This window comes from Meleagris gallopavo, chromosome 2 (genome assembly GCF_905368555.1).
Source record: "Meleagris gallopavo chromosome 2, MGAL_WU_HG_1.1, whole genome shotgun sequence".
Lineage (NCBI taxonomy): Eukaryota > Metazoa > Chordata > Aves > Galliformes > Phasianidae > Meleagris > Meleagris gallopavo.
Genome location: NC_139405.1, coordinates 34,870,424 through 34,893,917, shown reverse-complemented (window position 1 = coordinate 34,893,917; position 23,494 = coordinate 34,870,424). Strand labels below are relative to the sequence as shown.

The 23,494-nt window shown below is 36.1% G+C and overlaps 1 protein-coding gene across 5 annotated transcripts in view; it reads right to left on the bottom strand.

Moving 5' to 3' along the window:
* The window catches only part of PLD5 (phospholipase D family member 5), a 167,695-nt gene that overhangs the window by 62,390 nt on the left and 81,811 nt on the right, over window positions 1-23,494 (bottom strand). For all 5 annotated transcript variants that reach the window (XR_014882126.1, XM_085219641.1, XM_085219644.1 and 2 more), the window contains 2 exons: window positions 9,887-10,055; window positions 3,077-3,191 (listed from right to left, as the gene is read on the bottom strand). Coding sequence is in view for 4 of the 5 variants with exons in the window: in XM_085219641.1 (XP_085075767.1) it covers window positions 3,077-3,191; window positions 9,887-10,055 (284 nt within the window). In the remaining variant the exon portion in view is untranslated. The remainder of the gene's footprint in view (window positions 1-3,076; window positions 3,192-9,886; window positions 10,056-23,494) is intronic.

Here is a 23,494-nt window from a genome sequence, read left to right as displayed (position 1 = left end):
ACTTTGACTTTTACATTGGCTACTAAAGTCAAAAAGAGCACTCTACCTGAAAATGCACAGTGAGGGAGACTCCCTGCCTAAGGAAATGCAGGTGATGTTTGGGAAGCCCTGACTGCACCATACTTAAAGCTTCTCAGGTACCACTTGAACAGGCACAGCCTGTGGTTGATGATACCCAAGTTAACACTCATTCTGACCCCTGGAACCAGCCTGCACAGAGTAGGGGCACAGCTCATTGGTGCTGATCATCCAGACTGGTGAAAAGAAAGACAAGGCTCTTCCACAACCTGTGTAATAGCAACTATATCTTGCATTCACTAGGACAGTCTGCCAGACCCATTCTGCTCTGCACTGCTGTGGTCTCACCTTGAGCACTGTCTGTAGTTTTAGGTGTCACAATACAAGAAGGACAGAAACCTGTCAGAGAGCATCCAAAAGAGGGCTACAAAGATGTTAAAGGGTCTACAGGGCAGGATGCAGCTGAGGTCCCTGGATGTGCTCAGCCCAAAGCAGAGGAGCTGAGGGGAAGCCTCACGGTGGCTGCAGCTCCTCACAGGGAGCAGAGGGGCAATGCTGAGCTCTGCTCTGTGTGACAGCGACAGGGCCCAAGGAAATGGTATGGAGCTGTGTCAGGATGGGCTGTGGGGGTTGGGGACAGGTTCTGCACCAGAGGTTGGTGAGCATGGAATGGGCTGCCCAGGACAGTGGTCATGTCCTCAAGTCTGCTGGAGTTCAAGAAGCATTTGGACATCACTCACAGAAATATGGTTTGAATTCTGGGTGGTCCTTTGTGAAACCAGGAAAGATCCTTGTGGATCCCTACCAACTCAGCATATTTCACAATTCTACTATGCAGAAATGGTCTGACTATTTCACATGATCTCCTTTAGAAATAAGATGATAGTCTATGCTTACCTAGCAAGGGGAAGGCAGGCTCTGGAATGTGCAAAACTCCCAGAGCCAAACAAGCAATGTAAATGCTTTCTCTCCTCACTACTGCTTGTAGCCATGGCCACATGAATACTTGCTGTTTAGAAAAAATCAGCTGAGTTTATAGGTTGGTGAAGCGTGAAACAATACTTGGACTCTCCTCTGCCCAATTCAGATAGACAATTAAGTCTGACCTAATTGAAAGTGGCACGTCAAACCTAAGTTGTCTCTTAGGAATGGAGAACCAAATAAAGATTAACAAGTTCCTGGGAATAAGAAACAACAAATGAAAGTAAATGTAAGGCAACAGAGCTAGCAATCATTTCATCATCATTAAGAAATTTTAACAAAAATTCAAGAATTTGAAGAAATAAACTAAAACGCAGAATGAGGAAAAGCATTCATACTGAGAAAAGCAAGATCTTCAGAAAAGGCCAAAAGTAGAATAGGGATCTAAGAGGATGGCAACAAAACTCGCAAGAATTACTACATAAAAGTTATTCTGATTCTCAGAGTAGCTCAGAGCACTCAATTATATCGATCCCTTCATTTGAATACTCTAAAATTTCCTGTCTCAGGAATCTAAATTAGTCATAAGGGAAGCTGAAACTAATAAAATAGTAAAAGCTTATGTTTTATTTGCTTGTTCAGCAAGTTAACGGATCTAATTAATTCCCACAAACTGACATAAATGTTAATGACAAACGGTTTCCTTTCCTAGTTCAAGTTTTTGCTCATCTTTCTTGGAAAGGGGATATTTTTTCTGATATTTGGTATTCTAAATAAATTATAACTAAAATATCAATTGTGAGGTACACCAATATAAATGTACAGGCCCTACCTTTAATTGCATTTGACTCTGTGCAACTTGGGACACCAGAATCACAGGTGAACGAAATGACTTTTTTAAAGACAGTTTCATTGGTGTTGATATTAGAATAGACATTTATTTTTCAACACATCAGAAAAATATGATTCCTTATTTCACAGATGTCTGTCAAAGCTGATGTAGCCTCAGTGGTTATCAAAAAATCAGCATCATCTTTAGTCATGCAGCAAAAATAATCAAAGTCCTGGAACAGGCAATGCCATGAAGTGACAAGTCTTCACAATGGTTACACTGAAATAACACATCAGTCTTCAAAAAACATGCCAGTCTTGATCAAAAGGCAGTCCACTTAATGAAACAGGACTTCCATTAGTAATTTTCTGTTTTACTTTCCCAGTCAGGAGATTATAAGGAATTTAAACAAAGATTAATTATAGTTGGAAAAGGATGTTCTTTATTCTTTATCATGCAATGACATGTTATGTTATGGTGCTGGCACAAGCAGTAAACGCTTAACTTGATTTGTTTTTTAGAATTCCCTTTCTGATCCATATATTTAAAGTAACCTTTCTCAAAAATGATGATTATTGGGATATATAGATTCCCTACTCCTTTTAAAATTTATCCTACCATTAAAATCATACTTTTATCAGAATATCTAAATAATTAGGATATTTTTATTCAAGAGAAATGTGTGTGAGGTTGTCAAAATTCTTAAGAGATCCTAATTTCTTTTAGCATTTCTTAAATCCTCTTCAATTTTATTATTTTTTTTAGACAGTTTTACATAAAGGAAGTTTAGTCATGTAGCCTCAGAGTGTACCTCTTCTTTGAACAGGAATTTTGAATTTCAAAACAATCCTTAGGAAAGTAGGCACATATACAACATAGAATCTGGTGTCAGTTGGCTAAATCTGACTAAAAGTATTTTCCTGTGCTTCAGAATCATGAATAGCATAGGCACGTTTTAAAAAATTATTTTGTTATTGCTTAAAGAGGAAACTACCTTGTCAACCACAGGGTACAACAGCAATTTCTGAGGTAAGACTGCCTACCATTAGTATGGCTATAGTGCATTTAAACATCTATTTAAACACCGCATCACCTTTTTAACCAGTGCAAACAGCAAATATCTACTCCAGCCACAGTAAGAGTTTCAGATTTTTTATAACTATGAATCAAAGAAAACTCAAGGCTTGTAGGACAACACTGCTCAACAGTAGTTTGCAGTTCACATGTCATCTGGGTCTGCATTTAAAATAAAATGAACATTACACAGCAGTCAGTGGCATAACAACATAAAGATATTGGTCTTACCCTTTGATTTCAAGTCATTTAATACTTTTGATTCCACAGGCAGTATGTCACTCACTAGTTTTATCTCAATATTTCGGGACGCCAGTTCAAGCAATTTTTCAAAAAGACGTTGCCCCTGGAAAGAACAATAAAGGAAAGCAAAAGTGGTGAAGCACTGGATTGTTTAAATAGCATATCATCAAATTAAAGATTCATGTCATATGCATACCTAGTACAACAGGTGAGTAAGTAAATTCCTAAATATGGTTATAGCTACACTGAAGGTTATCATGTTACTGTTCTGAAGGCCAAACTTGCCTTTTGCTTTTCCCAGGCTATGCAATATCACTAATGATGTGCAACACACAGAGAGTGAAGTGTCTAGTTCTTGATGCTGCATGAATGTATTTTTATATTAGGTTTCTTTTAATCAATTACTTTATGTTAAATCAGGATAAAAAAAGTGCATGAGAAAGACCTCATCACATACTTTTGTATTGATTGAGTATTCGTTGTTTTTTTGAGTGGTTCCAACTGTAGTGCAAAAAACTTTCGTGTAGTCACATGCTCATATTTAGAAGAGCTACACCAGACAGAAAGACAATAATCTACATTTATTTTATGTAATTTTCCCAGTTATTATGCATTATTTTTACCATGTAAGCCCTATTTCTAACAAAGAACACAAAAAGGGAACCTCATCATATTACAGAAACAAAGATTAAGGCAATTGTTTCCCATGAAAAATAAAAATCTCCAATCAAGTCATACTTTTCCATGTCCAAAAAAAAAAAAAAAGAAAAAGAAAAAGTTGACTTCTACAGAGTAAACATTTAATTTTTAGGTTCAATATTTATTTAAAAGAAAACGCTTGGTTAGAATCACGTAGCTACATGACAAAAATAAAATATCCTATGTGCCACTATTGTGCTGTGTTACTACAGTCACAGAGTTGGAGCTTCTTTCCTTGTTGCCATTCGAGCTTACTTCAGCAGACACTAGTTACAATTAGCAGCGTCATACATAAAAAAACTTGGGCTAAGACTAGGACTGCACTAACTACAAACATCTGTGCTTATACACAAATACAAAATCAGTTGAAAAAGTGCCTATTCATATAGTATAATGTTAGCACTGAGTTAAAATCTTGCACACCAAGTTTAACTGTTATGCCAATTTTAAATCGAATAGTTAGAAGACAGAATCTTGCACAGGATTGCATTAGAGAATTCTCTGTACAACACCACAAACTGTTACTCTAAAATTCTTAAAGGATCACTATTCTACTAGAAAAGCCGCTGCAAAAGCAGTTTCTGATGAAGGAATGTGATGTAAAATGGACTAGCAAAGACTTATTCAGAAGCCCTCTTTCCTCACCGCACCAAGAAACAGCAGCCAATGGGAAGCCTCTTTGCCCTGTGATGCCCAATTGAGCTGGGATTTCAGCAGTCACAGAAAGTAGTTCTTCATTTGTCTACAGTACAGACATTTCCTAAGATTTACTTCCAAACGTATTAGGCAAAATAAGAATACCCAGCCTCCTGAAAACTAGCTTTCTCAAAATTACAGAGCAGCCAGAGGCTGCAATGGAAACGCAGATCTGCTGTTAGTGCCTGTTTGATGGCTCAAATCCGCAGCATAGCTCCCTGCTCATCCCAGGGTTTCCAGGAATTTAGCAGTCAACAAGACACCGCAGCAATGAAAGCAAGAGAACATACCAATAAAAGCATGCTCTACATGAAGATCTGAATACTTATTAGACTCAGCACTTCTTGAGACGACTAGGTGTTCCTGTTTGGAAGAAATAGCACCCACATTTTATCTCACATACCTAAAAGACTTTGTTGAGCTGCTATGCAAATCAGACATTCCCATTAGTCACAAAGCTAAAAAGATCTTTCTCATCGAATTAATTCGTGAAGGATGTTAGTTGGAAGGATTTATTTATTAAAGAAGGCAGATGTTACCAGAGTTAAGAATTAAAGAGATAATGGTGTGCAGGGGTTGGGTGCTGCATACAGAACTATGCAGCAGCTCCAACTAAACCCTTGGGCAGCAGCACGTTGCTACTGAGTAGCATTCCTTGGTGCCCTGGATCCCCCAGAAGGTCTCTCCTGTAATTGCTGCAGATTGCAATCAATTTTGGGGTCCACAATGAACTGCACTGTTTCCAGCCCATACCTTGACCTGTTTCACCTGATCTTAGCATGTGTTGATGTGTCCAATGCAGCACTCTGGCTATCTCTTATAGGTTACTCTGACAGTTGAGTGGCCCACCCAAGGGGTGAATACATCATTTGGAGCGATCCAATTAAGACATCTTCTCTGAAAATACATCTGTTTTCCCACCAGGAACACCAGAAGCTATGTGTTTATCATGCCCTTTTTTGTCCAAATGTGATAAAAACATATAAACATCTCTAAGTAGCAATTCTTACAGAATCATAAAGTGTGGCTGGCTAAGACTAGGACTGCACTAACTACAAACATCTTGTTTATACACAAATACAAAAAAAAAAAATCAACCAGCATCAGAACTGGAAATAAGTCCTTCTGTCACATCTCTTGATGCATAATTCCTCACTAGATATTAGAACTCTCACCAAGGCTTAGGTCTAGGCATTCTAAACAACTCTGAGAAATACACAAGTTGTTTTTAAAAAACTATATGTATTCTAGTAAAGTAGGATATAAAAAATTATTTCTCACTGTTGAAGTACTTTCCTTCTTTTCCCATTAATGTTAATTTGAAACTCAGTTTCTATACTTTCTGACATGTTCACTTGCAATTTTACTGCTTTGTTCTATGAAAAAGAAAAGAGACAGGGCAGAAGGTCTGAAGATTTTTGTCACTGTTGTCAGCACATTTGAAATGCTTCTGTTAAATACAAACCCAGACCACACTTTCTCTGTGAGACAGTACGGGGCTGCTGTGCCACTACATGACAGCAATCTGAACCACTCTCATACAGTTAGATTGTGAGGACTGAGAAATAGTAACAAGCCAGGTGCCATGGAAATGCAGCACACTACCTTTCACTGTATTTGCATTTTAGCAGACAATAACATTAAGAAAACAGCTCTCCTGATAAAATATTATCTTACATTTTCACAACGCTGTCTCAGAAAATCTACTGAAAAAGACAAAATAAGCTGTAAAAAGTATATATCACATGAACAAACAGCTTTAGGCTACCATCCATCTCAAACATCAGTCCCAACTATCCATGCCACAGCAAGCTGGTGAATGAAATTAAAAAAAAAGTTATAACTATCAAAAAGCTCTGAAATTCCCCACAAAGGACTGATTCCAGCCTAATGATTTCCTTTGCTTACTGTTACCTTTGTCAGCCTGCATTCCTCTTTAAAAATAAAACAGGGAAGATAAAAACCACAAAATGCATTTACTGAAGTTTTCTAAAAGTGAATTACTGTTTCCTTCAAAAGCTTAGATATCTACAATTTAGACAATGCTTAACTTTATATTTCAACAGAAATAAAAACAGTTACTTCCAGAATTGTCTTCTGAATTTATTCTACATAGTTCTACTTACAGTTTTAAAAAGTTGCCCTATCATCAATTGTTAAGGCATATCTGCAAAACAACACTAACAAGCACAGCATGCTGGCAGAAACCAATACAGTAAATAAATAACCCTAAATTTAACTTCTGCTATTTAATGCAAAACAGAGAAACTCAAAATGCTCTCCTCGTGTTTTTCTAGCAAAACAGCCAGTGTAGACTCCAACCAACTTTTAGAAGTTCAGAGTCCAAAAACATGCTTTCACTATAAAAACTTTCTCTCTTTTATTTTTATGTCTCATTTTGTATCAGCCATATCGGGGAATTGCCACCATCTGACAGGAAGAGATGGCTTTGGAAGTATTAGCGTACAGAAAGAAAATACACTGAAATTTCTGTAGCTGGCTGTAGCCAATTTCTGCTGGCAGCTGCTAGGTTTACAGGTGTTCTCATCCTCTTTGTACTTATTAACGTTTTTTAATAATTGTAAAGGATGGATAACTAATCTCTGGCACTAACATTTGTTCTATCAAACAAATCATGTAAGACCCTTGTACAACACCTGTCTGCAAATGACACACGGCTCACCTTCAGAGATTTCATTACCAAGCTGGACAGCTGGCTTACATAAGATATTCAGGTGAGTGGGAGACGACCCCCATCAAGCCATCTGAGAACAGCACAACAGGTAGGGAAATAGAGATGAAGTCAGAACCATTTGGTTTTTGTACGATCATTGTAAAAGCCAGACCACTGATCATCGTAGAATACTCCAAATATCCATTCAGGGGAACGTGTGCCATACTTATGGTAATATCAATATACCAAAATAGAATTGATGCTTACTTGTTAAAATGAAGTTTGCGAGGAAAGACATACTGAAACTGTGTAAGGTCATCATAAATTAATGTTTCTAAACGTTAGAAGACTCAGAGGAAATCAACTGTGAAAACAATTAACTGTGAATATAAATTGGAGAATTTACTGCTTTTTTTCTTCAAGATGTGTTTTGGACTTACATATACATATGGACATAGATTCATGTGTGCCCATAAATACGCATACACAAAGAACATGGCTAGTTCCTGCAGTTAAGGAAAAGCAACCTAGACTACTCAGCTATTCTCCTCCAAAAATCAATGCCTTTTAAATTGGTCATGTAAAGAAACTCGCTTTGTAATACATCTTACCATTCACAAAATGAAAACTATAATACAGCAGGACGCGAGTCCCCAAAGAAAAATGGTTATGTTCTCAGTTTTTGATAAAAGCAGCACCATTTAGGGAACAACTAGAACTTCCTCAACTATAACCACTACAGTACCTAGAAGTTTTGCAGCAGTCCCTGCATAATATTTCTGTTATGTGAGGACAAATTTGTAAAAACCCAAGGACATCTGACTTTTGAACATTACCAGATAACAATTACTGAAGCTTCACTTGTCATTTCTCTTAAAAAGCAGATGCAATGAATGATACAGGTTTCCTTCCCTATTTTTCACTCACTAAGCTTTGTACACATTCTCCAGGGCAGCAATTTGCTAAGAATCCCTGCCTCTTTGTCAATTTCTTTAGCAATTAGATCGGCCAATAGCAGCACAGAGTTTGAGGATGAATAGACAAGCTTGACAGAAAAATCTATCAGCTGTTCAGCCCACACTGCTGTACAATTGAGGGAATGACTGGAATATTAATCACATTTTAAAGAGAAGTAATTACTTTTGTAAGACAACTGTGTATTCTAAATAGAAAACTAAAATAGAATATTACTAAAAATATGCTACATTTTTTATGGCTTAAACAGTGCATTTAAGGATGAAGAAGCAAATCCACTTATGTGTCTCTTCTTCCTTTTTCCTGTTCTGACACTCAGCAACATCTTACAGTTCTTTGCATGAAAATGTGGAACAGTGAATGGAATTGATGCTCAACTACTGAAATCCCAATTTCCAGTTTGCTATTTTTATTCTCTGCTTGGGATTTGTTAGGCTCTGCTGATTTTGAAGTGAATGACACGTTGAATTTTTTCAAACAAAACTTTTTTAAAAGATTCATGCACATACCAATTCATGCACATCTTGAAAACATCTAAGGCATTCTCTGTGAATTCATCTGCTTGAATGACAGAACATTGGTTTGAAGTTTCTTAGGCAATGAATTTAAATAAAGCTTAGCTACATAATTACATTGTGAAAAGCCTCAATATTTTGATATTCAATGAATTTATTCAAGAACTCTACTCCAATATTTATAAGCATTATAAAAGGAAGGGTTTGTGCTAAATTTTCCATTTGAATGCTCAGCTCAGGCTTTCACTCATTTAAATGGACATAGAGTAGATTTTGAAGAAAGTGAATGTATGCCCTTCAGATAGGCAACACTCTCTCTAGAAAGAAGTACCATTCAGTTCATCATCTGAAAGCATAGGCAGTTTGAAGCACCATCTTTGGTTGCTGACAATACCAGTCACTGTCCACCATTTAGCATAAGGCATTTTTTTACTGCACAGTATCATCCAAACTAGAGAGGAAAGTGAAAAGTTTGTGACATAGTACAGTATTGTAAATTCCTTATGTTTACTTTACTGTGATTTTAACTGAATTCCATTCCAGCTGAGTGGCTTTTTCCAGCAAACAATCCATTATTAAAAAAAGATACTCTCAGCCCATCACTTCTTCGATATCTTAGTTTGACAGGGTAACTCTAAGTGGAAATCTGCCCTTTTCCCATTTTCTAACTGCTATCAAGAATAATATATTTGTTGGCACAGCATCACTGTAATGCATATTTGTCTCATTTGGTGATTTATGATTTTTCCTACTGTACTTTATTGCACAAGCCCAAACTCATCACCCTTCAGATTCATTTTGAAAAGATATTAAGAATCATGTGATACATTTGCTATCATTTTACACATCAATTTGGCTCCAGAACTAATCCACATAATTACTCTTTTACCTGATCAGTTGCATCAAATAGAAAATAAGTACATAACTTTATGGATATTCCCAAATTATGGATGTGTTTGAATAGTTACAATTCTGCAAGTTTCTTAAGATTATACAATGACATCCTTTCCTAAGATAGAAGTGATATGAATGTGTTGAATGTGTTCCTAGTCCACTGTGCCACCACTCTCAGAAAACTAATATCTTGACAGGACAATCCTCATAAGAAAACGTTGGTTTGTTTTTTAAACTACCCAAACAAATAGGTTTGCTACAGAGAAGGGCTGCAGCTCTAAACAATTGATAAACAACAAAAACAGATTGTTAAAGTCTCATCTTTTTTTTTAGTCTAGAACATACCTGGCATGCTGATGGATGACTGTGATTGAGGTCCCACTGGGAAGATACTATGTCAACAGACTTTTCAGCCATATTAAGCAAATTCATCCAGCCTTGGAAAAGAGACAAGTGGGATGGTGCACTGTCTGAATAGTTGATCCCTTCAGGAATATTTTCCACAAGAGCAACCCTGAGAATAGATAAGGAAAAAATAACCACTTAACATGAGCGCTTTTCTTTATAAAAAAAAAGTCTCCAATTGTAAAAAATGCCAGGTTTGGGCCTGTGGGTCAACATCAATTCCCAGAAGCTCTCAGCAGTCAGTTACCTCACAACTCATTCTAAAAGTTGCCAACTGCCATGCTCTTCACTTCCCAAAACAATAAAACATGGAGATGACCTAATGCTAAGGCAATAAAGCAATTTAAGCTTTTAAAGCCCTGAAACATCAGCTTAAACACAGAAAAGCTTAATTCTTATAACATGATGGAACCAGTCCATAAAGAGAAGATGGGAAGCATAAAACAATCTCTTAATTTTTTGCAATTCTTCATCCTTGCATTTAATGTTTCTCTTTTCTCTAAGCAATGTGGTAATGTGCATACTTCCTGATATTCTCTTAGTTCTGCTTTACAGCTGACATTTTGTTATTAAAAAAAAGTGTCTACATAGGAATTTTCCCTTTCCAGTTGCTCTAAGCTGCGTAGTTGTGCTGCTGTTTTTTTTTTTTGTTTTGTTTTACCTACATAAAGCTTTGACTGGAATCCTGTGGATAAGGAAGGGAGGATGATTACGCTTGCTTTTTTTTTTTTTTTTTTTTTTTTGAATTTCCTGTTCTTTTTGAAAGGCTCCTTACTGTCAATATTATTCAAAATGCTTGCAAATTACATATATTCACATGCATCCAGGAAGCTAAACAAACTGCATAGCAAACTGACAGTTTCAAATATGCCTCTCTACTTCAAGGAAATTTTGTTTCATTCAGCATGCTTGACTTGCTCAAATTACAGCAGGTAAGGCTCCTCACTTCACTCAATAGAAGAATATTAAAAATAATCACAAGGGAGAAGAGTGTCTTTAGGTAAACAGTTGAAATTATCAACTTAGACAAGTTGCACTTTTTTAAGTGCCTCTTATAATGTGACTCAAACAAATTAGATTTAGGAAAGCTGTAACAAGGGCTCCGTTTCATTGCAATCAAGTATAACAAGTATTTCCAAGACTGTTTCTATACTACTTCTAATCATAATTATCAACTTTGGCAATATAAATCAAATTTTTAATGTTTTGTTTTGTTAGTAAATAATCAATATAAATATCTAATATAAAAGAGAACTGGGCACTTTCTGCCCATGAAAAAAAAAAAAAATAGTTCTGTATCTCCTATTACTGAAATTCATCCCACAGTGTTACATAGGAAATTTTACAGCTATTTCAGAAAATCTAACATGTTTGTGAAGCTAAGACACAAGAAGACTGAAGTTTAGTACTCTTTAATACTAGGGGGCAGGATGGGTGAAATATTGTGAGAATGTGGTTATTATCATATGCTTGTTCTTCCTGCCTGGCTAAAATAAGCCAACACCAAACTAACAAAAAAACCAGGTACAGCTCTTCCTTTCATTAGCTTCAAATGTTCTCTTATTCCATAAAACAACTCAAACAACACACATATTGCTAAACTACAATTACTGACGAGACACTCCACAACATAGTTGAACATACTACATTACTGATAATAAACATTAAACTTAACAGCATTACAGTAACATAATCATAACATCAACAAATTAACGATAAGAGGTTGAAACCTACAACTTGTTTTTTAATGTCTTCAAGTATGCTTTATTCTAAAATGTTCTAAGTACCCCGTTCATAAACTTTCAGAATAATTAGTCCTCTAAAAATAAACTACCCTTTTGTGCCTATTAGCAATGCTATACTTTAAAAAATAAACTATTTTAGACTAACACCAAGGTTTATACATACATTTCTGCTGCATCTAATATTCTTACAGAACTTATTAAAACTATATATGGATCCCTTAGAAATCTAGTTTGCTTCTTTTGGAATAGTTAATATTGCTAAAAGCCCCAATAAAATTAAAAGCTTTCAGAGTCCCAGAGCTCTTTTAGTACAACAAAGATACTCATCTACTATCTAGAGAGAAAACAAGGCACAGGAGGTAAAGCGATTTCTACAAGGGCATAATAAAGAAAAAACAACAACAACAATCAAGTAGCAAAGATTCTAAATTAATCCATGTCTTTTAGGGCCTCTTCAATTGTCCACCCAATCATACATGAATACAAGAAAAAATTACATTAAATATTCTCCAAAGACATTATTCCAAAAATAATCCATCAAATTTTGTTCTGATTTAGCGAAAATTTAAAAGTGCACATCATTTCTTAATAAAAGATCTGACCAAAATTTCTCAGCATTGCCTGACGCTCACAGTGATTTATGTAAACAAATAGACAAGAGACCACAAAATATCGAATAGGATCAAATAAGTCCAGATCACTTCCAGTGACTTGCAGAGGTATTTCCTATAGACTGTAATGGCATGCTGCTTCACTGCAGACCATTCAATTCTCCCCATCTTAGTCGATCTGCAATTTGACAAAAAAGGTAAGACTATTACAGAATCACAGGGAATCATCTATTTCTTCCCTCAAAGCTGGGTCAACTTCAGCAGGTTGTCCAGGCAGGTTTTGAATAGCTTAAGTACTTCCAAGATCAAGAAACTTAACATTATTTTTGAGATTAGGGCCTTGATCCAGCTGAACACATAAATGCTTATTTCTGCCATATCAACTTGACCTCATTAGGTGTGAAATAGGAGAAAACACTACAGTATAATGTATATACATTCTATAACCAGATTCCACAAGCAGCTGGTAGCAATTCCATGGAATGTAATATAAATATTGCTGTGGATGTCGGCCTCTAATTTACATACACATTTGAGTACTGATACCATGAAGATATGAAAAAAAGTTGAGCTTTTTCTCTCATTCCACAGGTTAAAACCATTTACCTATTTGTAGAAAGTACTATGGAAAATTTGCTAGGCAGAAGGAAATTCAACCCTTTCTTCAAAGGGCCTCTGTCTGATGCAAGGTGCTTGCTTCTTAGTAAATAGCTTGCCTTGACTTTTGGACTGGATTTGCTCTTTAGAAGGAGATCAGCTTCCAGTTTTTCAGTCTGCAATTCAACACATTGCAGCACTAGGACTAGCTGAGGGATTTGACTGTGCAGCTCTTGTCATTCAGTTCAGTATCTGTTCCTATATTTCATAATCTTTTTTTTAAGCAAGTTAAAAGTACTTTGTGTTCTTTGGCAGACAAAAGACATTTAATCTATCTGGGGCAATAGTTAAAATGTTGTCCTCAGAGTTCAGACACTTCCTTTTGGTAATGAACTGATTATGCAAAACAAAACAAAAACACAAAAACCAACAATCCAACCTGTAACCAAATAACCCAAACCACCACAACACATCCCGGTGCGCATTCAAAAATTTCAACACCAAGCTCAGAAGTAACCCCCCCCCCCACCCCCCAGAAAAGAAAAAGAAAAAGAGGAGGAGGAAGAGGAGGAGAAAAAAAAACAATTGAACAAAAACATAAACAAGCAAACCACCAACCCACTTTGTAAAGTAAATTATTTTTATCTTCACAATCTTTCCTCCTCATTGGGCACAGCAGCAAAGTTCCTATGCTTAGTCAAGAAGAATTTTGTTTAATTTGCACTATAAAAATTTGAGTTCAAAAGCTCCAATTCCATCAATAAAAACTGAACTTAGATATGTTTTGTTCCAATATGACCCACTAAGTGCTTTTTTGAATGTGTAACAAAAATTTCCAAGAGAGAGGGTCATTTGCAGCCCTCAAGGAACATCAAACCTGGTGACATCATTTAGTCTGCAAAAGTGGCATATTGTCAAAGCGAAACAGAACAGATGTAACATGGTGATTAAAATAGACTTTACCTATGCACAAAAGTCATTAGCAGACAACCTTACACGTGTTAGATATCTTTCCTTTCCCTGACTTCTTAGTGCTTTATTTATTTCAACTGATTAATGTCAACATAACCTAGTCCCTTCAGTAATATAGCTGAGTGTTCTCAAAACTACTTCTAGTTCACTGAGAAACCTGAAAGTAATATTATTTCTGTGACGTCACAGAGGGAGAGAAGTGTTAGAGCTGAGACTCAGGCTTCTCTAAGTGAACAGAAATGTGGTAAGCGGTGTAGTAGTATTTAATGCCTACAAAGGAACAGAACTTGACCTCTATAATAAGACACTTCTGAGTTCAGCTACATGACTCACATTTAGAAATTAAAATTGAATTCTGTCCCATGCTGAGGATTCTCCTTTTTCTCTGACTTCTGTAGGTCAGAAAACAAGACTCATTTCTGATCTCAGATCTTATTTTCATCTTTTCGAAAGGAAACGGTTTAGGATCTGAGTTAATTAGAGTAGAAAGAGTGCTAGCACAGTAAAAATAGGCAGAAGCTATGTTTGCTGCTTCAATAAGCTTAGTATATTAACAAACATCTATAGTTTACTTAAAATGAGCTCGTTAGTCTCTATAGTTCTATAATTCAGACAGGAAAAGAATAAAATAAAGTAAAGAAGGAAAGGAGAATGAGTCATGCCCTTAAATCAAGGAACTAGGTAAACATATCCACGTATAACCCCTATTGCTTTCTTAATCCAGAAGCTCTGGAACCAACAAACCCTGCCCTGGAGGACCACAACTCCACACCGAATTTCAGCTCCCCCTGGGTTATACCTCTGCAGTCTTAATATCCACTCAAAACCCACTATCTTTCTGACACCACTCCTTTCAGCTGAGGTTTTCACTAGATCACCTTCATGCCTTCTATTCCCTCCTACATTGAATCAATCCTGTCACAGTTGTTCCTCATAGCTACTCAGCTGTAACATTGGTCAAGACCATCTTTCTTCTCTTTAGCTCAACAGAAGCACAGCTGCAGTTCTTATTTCTGGAAGGGAAAAGGAAATATTCTAGAAAAAGTATAACTACTATTTCAAAATCACACAGAACAAACACTCTCAGAGAAGAAGCATCCTAAAAAATAAATAAAACCAAAGGAGGCGTTGGCACAGTTTATCAATACATTTGCCTGTTCCATTACAGTTAGTGGTAAGGACTTGCAAGGGCAGTTTAAGAGGATTCTTTGATTCAGATCTGCACTAAACACAGACGTGCTCAGATTTCTTGTGTTAAAAATTCTGCAAACATACAGCATAGATACAGAGCTTTACCTGAACATTTCTGACTATTCAGGAGAGCAGACTAGTGCGATGCTTAAATTAAAAAGCTGCTATAAGTGCTTCCCTAATGAATGCACATTTTTTAAATTATATGCAATCAGTGATAAAACATTGCAATGAGCATATTAACACTTCTCACTTTAAGAAATCAAACTGTGCTGGAATTCTAGGGATCACAACACCAGTCTTTGTTTTAAAGGAATATTCTTCAGCTCCTGACTGTCTTCATATTCAGAATCTGGCTGCAAATTGCTCTGGAAGATAACAGTAACAATACACAAGATATGAATGTAAAAAGAAGAAAAATGAGGACAGAGTACATTTAACTAGATGCTCTAATCGTATTTCCTAAATTTTCTTTCCCTACATATATGAATTGCAACTAAGAGGGATACAAGAATAATGGTTTAACAATTGATAGTGTGCCTCTGAACAGGACCACGTGACTACCACGTTCCAGCATATAAGGAAATGGAGCCATAGCTACAGGCTAAAGCAGCAAAGCAACATTTCTCCCAGCTACTTCAAGCCAAGGAGCCATATACCACACTCCTGGGCTTCTGCACTTCATCACATATGTGAGTCCCAAATCATACTTGAGTTAGCGTGGGTGCCACAAGGGCATTTTGACACAAGAAAGGGCCACATTTTACAACCCTACCGCCACCTCCGTCGTCCCTCACCCCCCCAAAAAATATCCTGCTGTTTCAGCTCCCCTTAACACATCACAGATGTTATTTTCAAACGAAAGTCCTGTTATACATGAACATAAATCATCTAAGATTCAAAAATGTGAACTTTTAATTAAACGTATTTTAGGTGATATTTTAGTGTCCTATTTAATTATTTCTCTTCAATGGGAATCCTTTAAGAACTGATGAGCACAGGATCATCAATATCTCAATCCAGCCTGTGTCAGCAGCTTTTGAAGACTCTCTGTTTTGTCTCAGAAGTAATCAGAATTGAAATGTACTACAAATTAAAAACTAACCTTATGGTTCAGAACCCAGAAAAATACATTTACTATTCAACATAACACAAAACTGTGCTTGGATTGTCTGATAAGGCCAGTAAAGCTATAAAAAAAGACAACAGTCGAACCATATCAGTACAACATTCATCTGACTCTTTCCACATACTGATGGGACATTTCAAAATTAATAATCAATAGGAAGAGCATAATACCCTGTATTATCTAGTCATGTAATTCTTTGCTTATTGTTATAATTTCTATTTGCACCCTATTTCAATTGAATAATTCCTATGGATAAGAGAGAATTTTTCAGGACTCAAGTGACTTTTGCTTCACTGAAGAATTGCTTGTTCGAAATACTCAAAAATTGTTCTCAAATGCAACAGTGACACTTTTGTCAAAGAAAATAACATTATCTCTAGACACTAATCATCATTCATTTCATCAGAGTCTGTAGCTGAATTTCACATATGAGAAAGCACATCAATACAGAGGTCAAATGTTCTGGTCATGGCTTTCTTCATGCATAACAGAAATAATCCTTGGGAATACATCTAAAATTCATTTAGTGGACACAAACTAAGAGAAGAAATTGCCATCTGTTCCTCATATATATTTGGGCTTTAAAACATTTTTTCATTAGGCTATTTTAACAGTATGTGCTAACCATGACAGTTAGTACTAAAATTTGGCTCTGACGTAACCCTGTCTTTTTCATGTCTAAAAGATGTTGCAAAACTCTGAAGCACCACACCATGTCAGAACAACTTCTATTCAGAGCATGATTTCATAACATTTTAAAGACAAGTGTTTTAAAGACAATGCAGAAAGAACAGTTTTCATTGTAATGTTACATAAAATTAAAAAAAAAACAAAAACAAAACAAAAATAAACCCAAAACATACGAAGGATGCCAAATCAATGTTTGCAAATGACTGACATTTGTCTGGGGTCACAACAGCAACTCAAAAGCTCACATCTGCTCAACAAAACTGCAGGAGAGTACAAATTTCTCCCATAAAGCTTTCTCTATGACTACCACAACCTTGCTTTTAATTTCCCTTGTTTCTTATCATTTCCCCCCCTCAGCTTTTTCTAGATGCTCGAACATTTGTTCCGGTGCATTGTGAAGCACTAAGTGACAGAGAACAAAGAATTTCTCTCATAGTTATGTTTTACACAATGAAACGAACTCTCCTGGCCAGTGCTCAAAATGCATCACTTTGAATGAACTATTCTCTCTTGGGAGATTTACTCTGCTCTCGAGAAAACATTAGGAAGCAACCAGAGAGTGGGTTCAAAGTCCTTCTGTGGGATCATTAGTCTTCCTAAAGCTACCTTCTCTCTCTGCGTTCTTTACACAGAACAGCTTTCTTCATCCATGTGCCAAATTTTCTTTCACCAACTTTTGCTTTAGTTCTCCATTTCCATTCCTTTGCGTTCTCCTTTGCCTTGACTCTTTTATTTTTCCTGAGTATTACATGCTAAATTACCTCTTTATTACTCTTTGGTTAGTTCCTTGTAGCTTTCCACTCATTAAATCTCTTCCAAATGAGTTCCCTGGTAGAAATCAGTGCTGATATGAAATCTGCAAGACCATTCTGTATGTGTTCTGTTCAGCACCTCCACTACCTCCAATTTGCCTGTGCAGACTGAAAGCTCTTCAGTACATAGTTCCTTGTTACACCAGCATCAGTGGGACCCATCTGCAGAAAAATCCTAGTAATCTCTGCAGTAGAAAAAGTAACGTGGGTCTATAAAATGTGGTATTCAGGAACAGACTTCTAAGTGTTGATGCTTAAACTGTCATCACTCCTCATATTATTAGAAGAATAATATCTAATTTGGCTTTTTTTTTTCTTTTCTTTTTTTTTTTAAGAGGTTTTATAATTATCTTGGCAGTTTCCAGTAACAACAAGCACTGCTCTATCAACTAAGATTTCTGATTATTATTTCTAGTGATAGTGATTCTTTGAAAGTTTGGCAGAGGTTGCTTATTTGTAATAAACAGAAAAAACAGATAACTTAATTTAGAAGTGTGTTTATCATATGTATACACAGCTTACGTGGCAATATACCAAGCTATGGACAATGTTAAGAAATTAAGTTCCTTATCTGAAATGGATAAGGTTTCCTGGGAAATCAAGCATCCACATCCCTGCTATTTCAGGCATTTTTTTCATATACTTTTATTCCTAAATTATTCAGATGAAGAAAAGATATTGGGACCAGAAAGGGTTTTTACCTCCACTTTTCAAACTTGTGTATTATCTTGCTTCTCTCATAGGCAGAAATTGTCTCACATTTTATCCTTTACTGCTCCTATCCTGTATCTTCAGTAGCCCATCTTCCACCCTGGAATTCCTCTCCCCCATGATACCTTTAAGGATGACAATCATTTTCCTTCTTAGCTTTCACTTTCCATGGGCAAGTGCCTTTAGCGCCTTTTTATTAAATATCCTTCTAATTCACAGAAGCTCCTTTTTTTTGCTTGCAACTATTCAGCATAAGTTCAGCCTTACTGAACACTGATGACAACACTTACACATAGTAATTCAGGTTAAAATTTATCCATACCTTTCAAACTGACATTAATAATTCCTTTGCACTTCTAGATTGAAATTCAAAGCAATTCTGTCTTCTTTTATTACACTTTCCTATGGAATTACATCAAATATTGTAACAATGGAAAACTCAAATTATATTTGGATTATTGCCTAGAAATGACTACAATCAAACTGTTGATTAAAATGGCATGTATACCCCATGAGAAATCAAAAGATATTTAAGATTCCTTATAACCTCACAGGCTTGAAAGACTTCTCCCATTTTCAGTCAGAGGAAAGGGTATTTTTGTATCACCTACATTTATTTTCTGCTTCCAGATCATATATCTTCTTCTTCAAAGTCCATTCTAATGATGTCCACAAGGAAATGTATCTTTATGAGGCTCTATAATCAGTTGGTGTTTAGTTGACATACCTAGTTAGAAAACTGATTAAAACAGAACTCTATCATTCCCTGCTTCTGCATGACTGCTAGATTATGTAAAGTTAATACGTGAAACAAAGAAGAAAGACAGTAAGAATAAACAGACAAATTAAATGCCAGATGAATGCTGAAATGTGAAATAAACTTAAGAAAATGTTTTTAACAACTCTTTTCTGAGAGCAAACACTTTCTAGCAGAATAGTAGAAAACTAAGGTAATTTCTCTGAATGTTGCCTCTGATGATATTTTATCTTATTTTCAATTCATCCAAGACTACCACAGAACCTGAGCAGTGATAAGCTCCACAAAAAAAAAAAAAAAAAAGAAACATGAGAAAAGTTGTCAAGCAGACACGACAAAAACAAGGTGAAAGTATAGGAAGTCTGTGAAGAGCAATTTTGAGGAGTTAACCCAATCACTGAAAGAAATTGTAAAATTGTATCATGATGTGGATCTGCAGGAAACAAACAAACAAACAAATAAACAAAACATACTCTCCTGAAAGACACAGAACTAACCCTTAGTGAAAACACTAAAAATTGCCAAAACAAAGAATCACCTATGCCATAGGTGAAGAACATCACAGGAAATAAGGAGCTCCAATCTGGACATCAGTAAACAAAACAGCAAACACTAACACCAAATAATTCAGGCTTTAAGGAACCCTTGGAGGTCACGTAGTCCAACCTTCTGCTCAACAGTGTTCCACCCAGCTCAGCTTGCTTAGTGTCTTGTTTGCTGAAGCATCGAATATCTCCAGGGATGGAGATTCCAAAGCCCCTTCTGGGTGCCTCTTTTGATATTTGACCTTTCCCACAAACTCTGTACTTGACCGGAGTTTCCTATGCTTCAATTTGTATCCATTGCATCTCATTCTATTACTGAGCACCCTCATGAAAAGCCCAGCACTCTTGTCCTTATAATCAACTAAAAGATAGTCACAGAAAACACTAAGATCTCTCTTCTTCTGCCATTCTCTCAGCCTTTCCTTGTGCCTACCACACTTGACTCTCTAACCACTCTAGTAACCTGTTAGACTTCCTCCAGCATGTCAGCGTTTTTCTGAACTTCAGACTGGATACAGGACTTCAAGTGAGACTCAGGAGTGCTTAACAGATGGGAAGAAGTGTTCCTATTGCACTGCTGGTTGTACTTTTGCTGATGAAAACCAGTTTGTAGCTGCCTCTGACATTTAGGTTGTTGTCTTACCAAGACTCTCAGATTCTTTCCGTAAAATTGCCTGCAAAGCAGTTTTACAGGGTTATTTCAAGCTAGGTGCAGGACACTGCATTTTCCCACTTCTCCAGTATGTCAGACTCCCTCACAGGACTTGCTGAGAATGACTCTGTTCTACTGCACAGGACATTAATAAACATATTAAACATTCTGGCCTCAGTATTGATAAACCCTGCAGTTTATCAAGCTGCCAGTTGAATTTGTACAGATGATCATAATCCTCCGAAGGTAAAAGTACAGCTCATATTCTATCCAGTTTCTGCTCACTCTTGATGAATGACAATGGCATTAACCAGAGCTTCAGCTGAATAAAACTCATAAAAAAACTTCTTACTAAGCCACAAATACAAAATGTGTCATGTCTTTATATGATTGAAACAAGCATTTGTGATTACTTGAATGTGGTCCAACAACCTCTCAAGATTATTTTAACACTTATAAAAGTAAAATTTGCAAACTGCAATCCACAAAAACATTTGCAGGTAGAACACAATATCTCTAAATAGATGACAAAAACTCAGAGCCATTTCCTTAAATCACTACTACACTCTTCAAATGCAATAGGAAAACTATTTTAAATGAAAAAAAAAAAGAAATTACTAACTTAGAAATAAAGAATCTATGATAAGGTTTACTCATATTTTTCACTGATTTGAAATGAACAACAATCCAAGAAAATTAAACAGTCTTTGCTAATGAGAAAATAAAACATCTCACTCTATTATCAAGGCTCCCGTAGTTGTTCATTTATAGAACTCATTCTTGTTTTCTATCTGCAAATGAATGATTTTGCACTTTGGAATATTAAGCTTTTTAAGTTTTCTAGAACTCCAAAACCATAAGGATCATCTCTTTCTTTCCTTCAATACTCCTTGACTCCTTCGCAGAATTACCAGGTTCTTTTCTAATATTGACAATGGTTCTCAAACTCCTTTTTTTTTTTTTTTTTTTTTTTTTTTTTAGCAATATGGATTAGTTAAAATATTAAATAGTGTTGATCTTGAGGATCATAGACTATTGGAAAACATTTGTGGTACTTTTCGTGGTCATTACTTTGCAGTATTCGCTGTTGTCTCTGCTTGTGATAGTTTCACATCCACAAAACGATTTGCTGAGAGTGATACAGAACAGACTCTCTACATCACCTTGTTAAAATAGTCAGATGCATGATCATAGGCAACACTTTAATCTGAGAAAATCCTTTACAAAATCAAGGGGTATTTTTATCCCTCTTTCCGACATCTGCATGCTAAGGAATTATATAACATTGAAGTCAAAATTACAGGCTCTAATGACTTTATTTTCTTTTTAAATAGAGGATGTGTTGACCTACAAACACCACTCAGCAAAGCGTAAAACTACAAGTAACCTATCCCAAAAAGACCAGTCCCTCATCGCAACAGATGAAAATAATTTTACTTGACTTAATCGTGCATTATAATGAGTAAATTAAAAACAAAGCTAAACAGATGTAAAAACTTGCTTGCTACAACAAATTAGAGATATGGAAACGGTTAATTTAACAATTGCAGACCAATACCTGTAAAACATGAAAGTTGGATGCATAAAACCAAAAGTAAAGCTTATTTCAAAGAACAATCAGTACGAACACCAACTAGTAAAGCAAACATATTTCCTAATAGACTCCAGTTCAGCCACAGTGCTTATAAAAGGATTTTGAAATTTGCTGCTGGAAATCTCTGCATAAACACAGGTTTAAGTATAGGGAAACACTATTAGCTTAATTTATACTAAGTGATTGGTATCTACCTATCTTATCAAAATCCAAAACAGAGGCGAAATGTAGTCACTCAAGTTCTTTTTCCCTGCAAAAATTTCCAAGTGATTTCATTTTTTCCATATCCAGTATTTTCTGCCCTTGTATTTTTTGACTTAACACAAGTACAGATAGGTTTGTCTAAGCTGCCTGCAGTACCCACAACAGCTAAACTACCATTCTTTCCTTATTTTGATACAGAATAGTTATCGTAAACTATGTGTGATAGCATATAATGGGAAATAACATACCTAGGCTTATAGAAAAGTAAGGATTATCTGACAGGTGCGCATGGCTAAAATTTTTACTTCCCCACTGCAGGATAGAAACACTCAGCAATACTTTGAGGCTGGAACTGCCAATCTTCTCGGTAGTTCCACCCACTCTAGCATATCTCCTGTGATGACTATTTTATACATTTAATGAAGATTACTACAGCTAACTTGCTTATTAGATTAAAACTAAGTTCTTTCACTTTATAATCTGGTACTTAGCCTTTCAAAACTCCTCTTCCTGCCTAACATTACAGAAGCAGAAAGACATGAGGATTTCAGATCTCCTCTGTCCCCAACAGCAATGAAACCTCAGGGATGAGAAGGCGCAGAGGACTTTTCTTCTGTGTAGTGGTACTCAGTTATAATTGACAATAGATGTGTAAATGTTTCAAAATGTCATCTTCCTCCCCATCTGTCCTTCCAAATCTGGCAAAAACCAACAAAAGAAAAAAAACAAACTAACATAAAACCAAAAGCCATACTTTAATGAAAGCAGAATTCCTATGTTCTATTTCCCTTTAAGCAAACCACGCCAATCAATAGAGATGCTGGGACAGGACAAGAATCCCCCAGTGTATCTCTGGCCCTTGGCTCCAGTGGTTGTCAGTAAGCACAATATTTGATCAATGCGATGTGCAGCATCTTCAAAACAAAGCCACAGTTACTGAAATAGGGGCAAGTTTACAAAGGGTTTTATATTAATGACAAAGGGAATGGGAAAGGAGACAAAATATTAGGTGACCTCTCATATTCATCCACTGGCAGACAAAGACACCTCACAAAATTGATGACGTTCTTCCTACCCTTTGCATGCCCTTTTTTTTTTTTTTTTTTATTTATAGAAACTGCATTTCCAAGAATCCCCATGAGTCCCTTGCCTGAGAAGGCAGATGGTGGATTGTGGTGAAGTAAAACAAATTAAACACTAGCCTCCCTGAATAAAATTCCTAACAGTTCAGTTGGAACAGAACGTAGCTGTAGCTTAATCATTTTAAGTAGCATCCCAAAAGCCTATACATAAGGGATTCTACAGTAGTTCACTTCTCAAACCCATTAACTGTCTGTT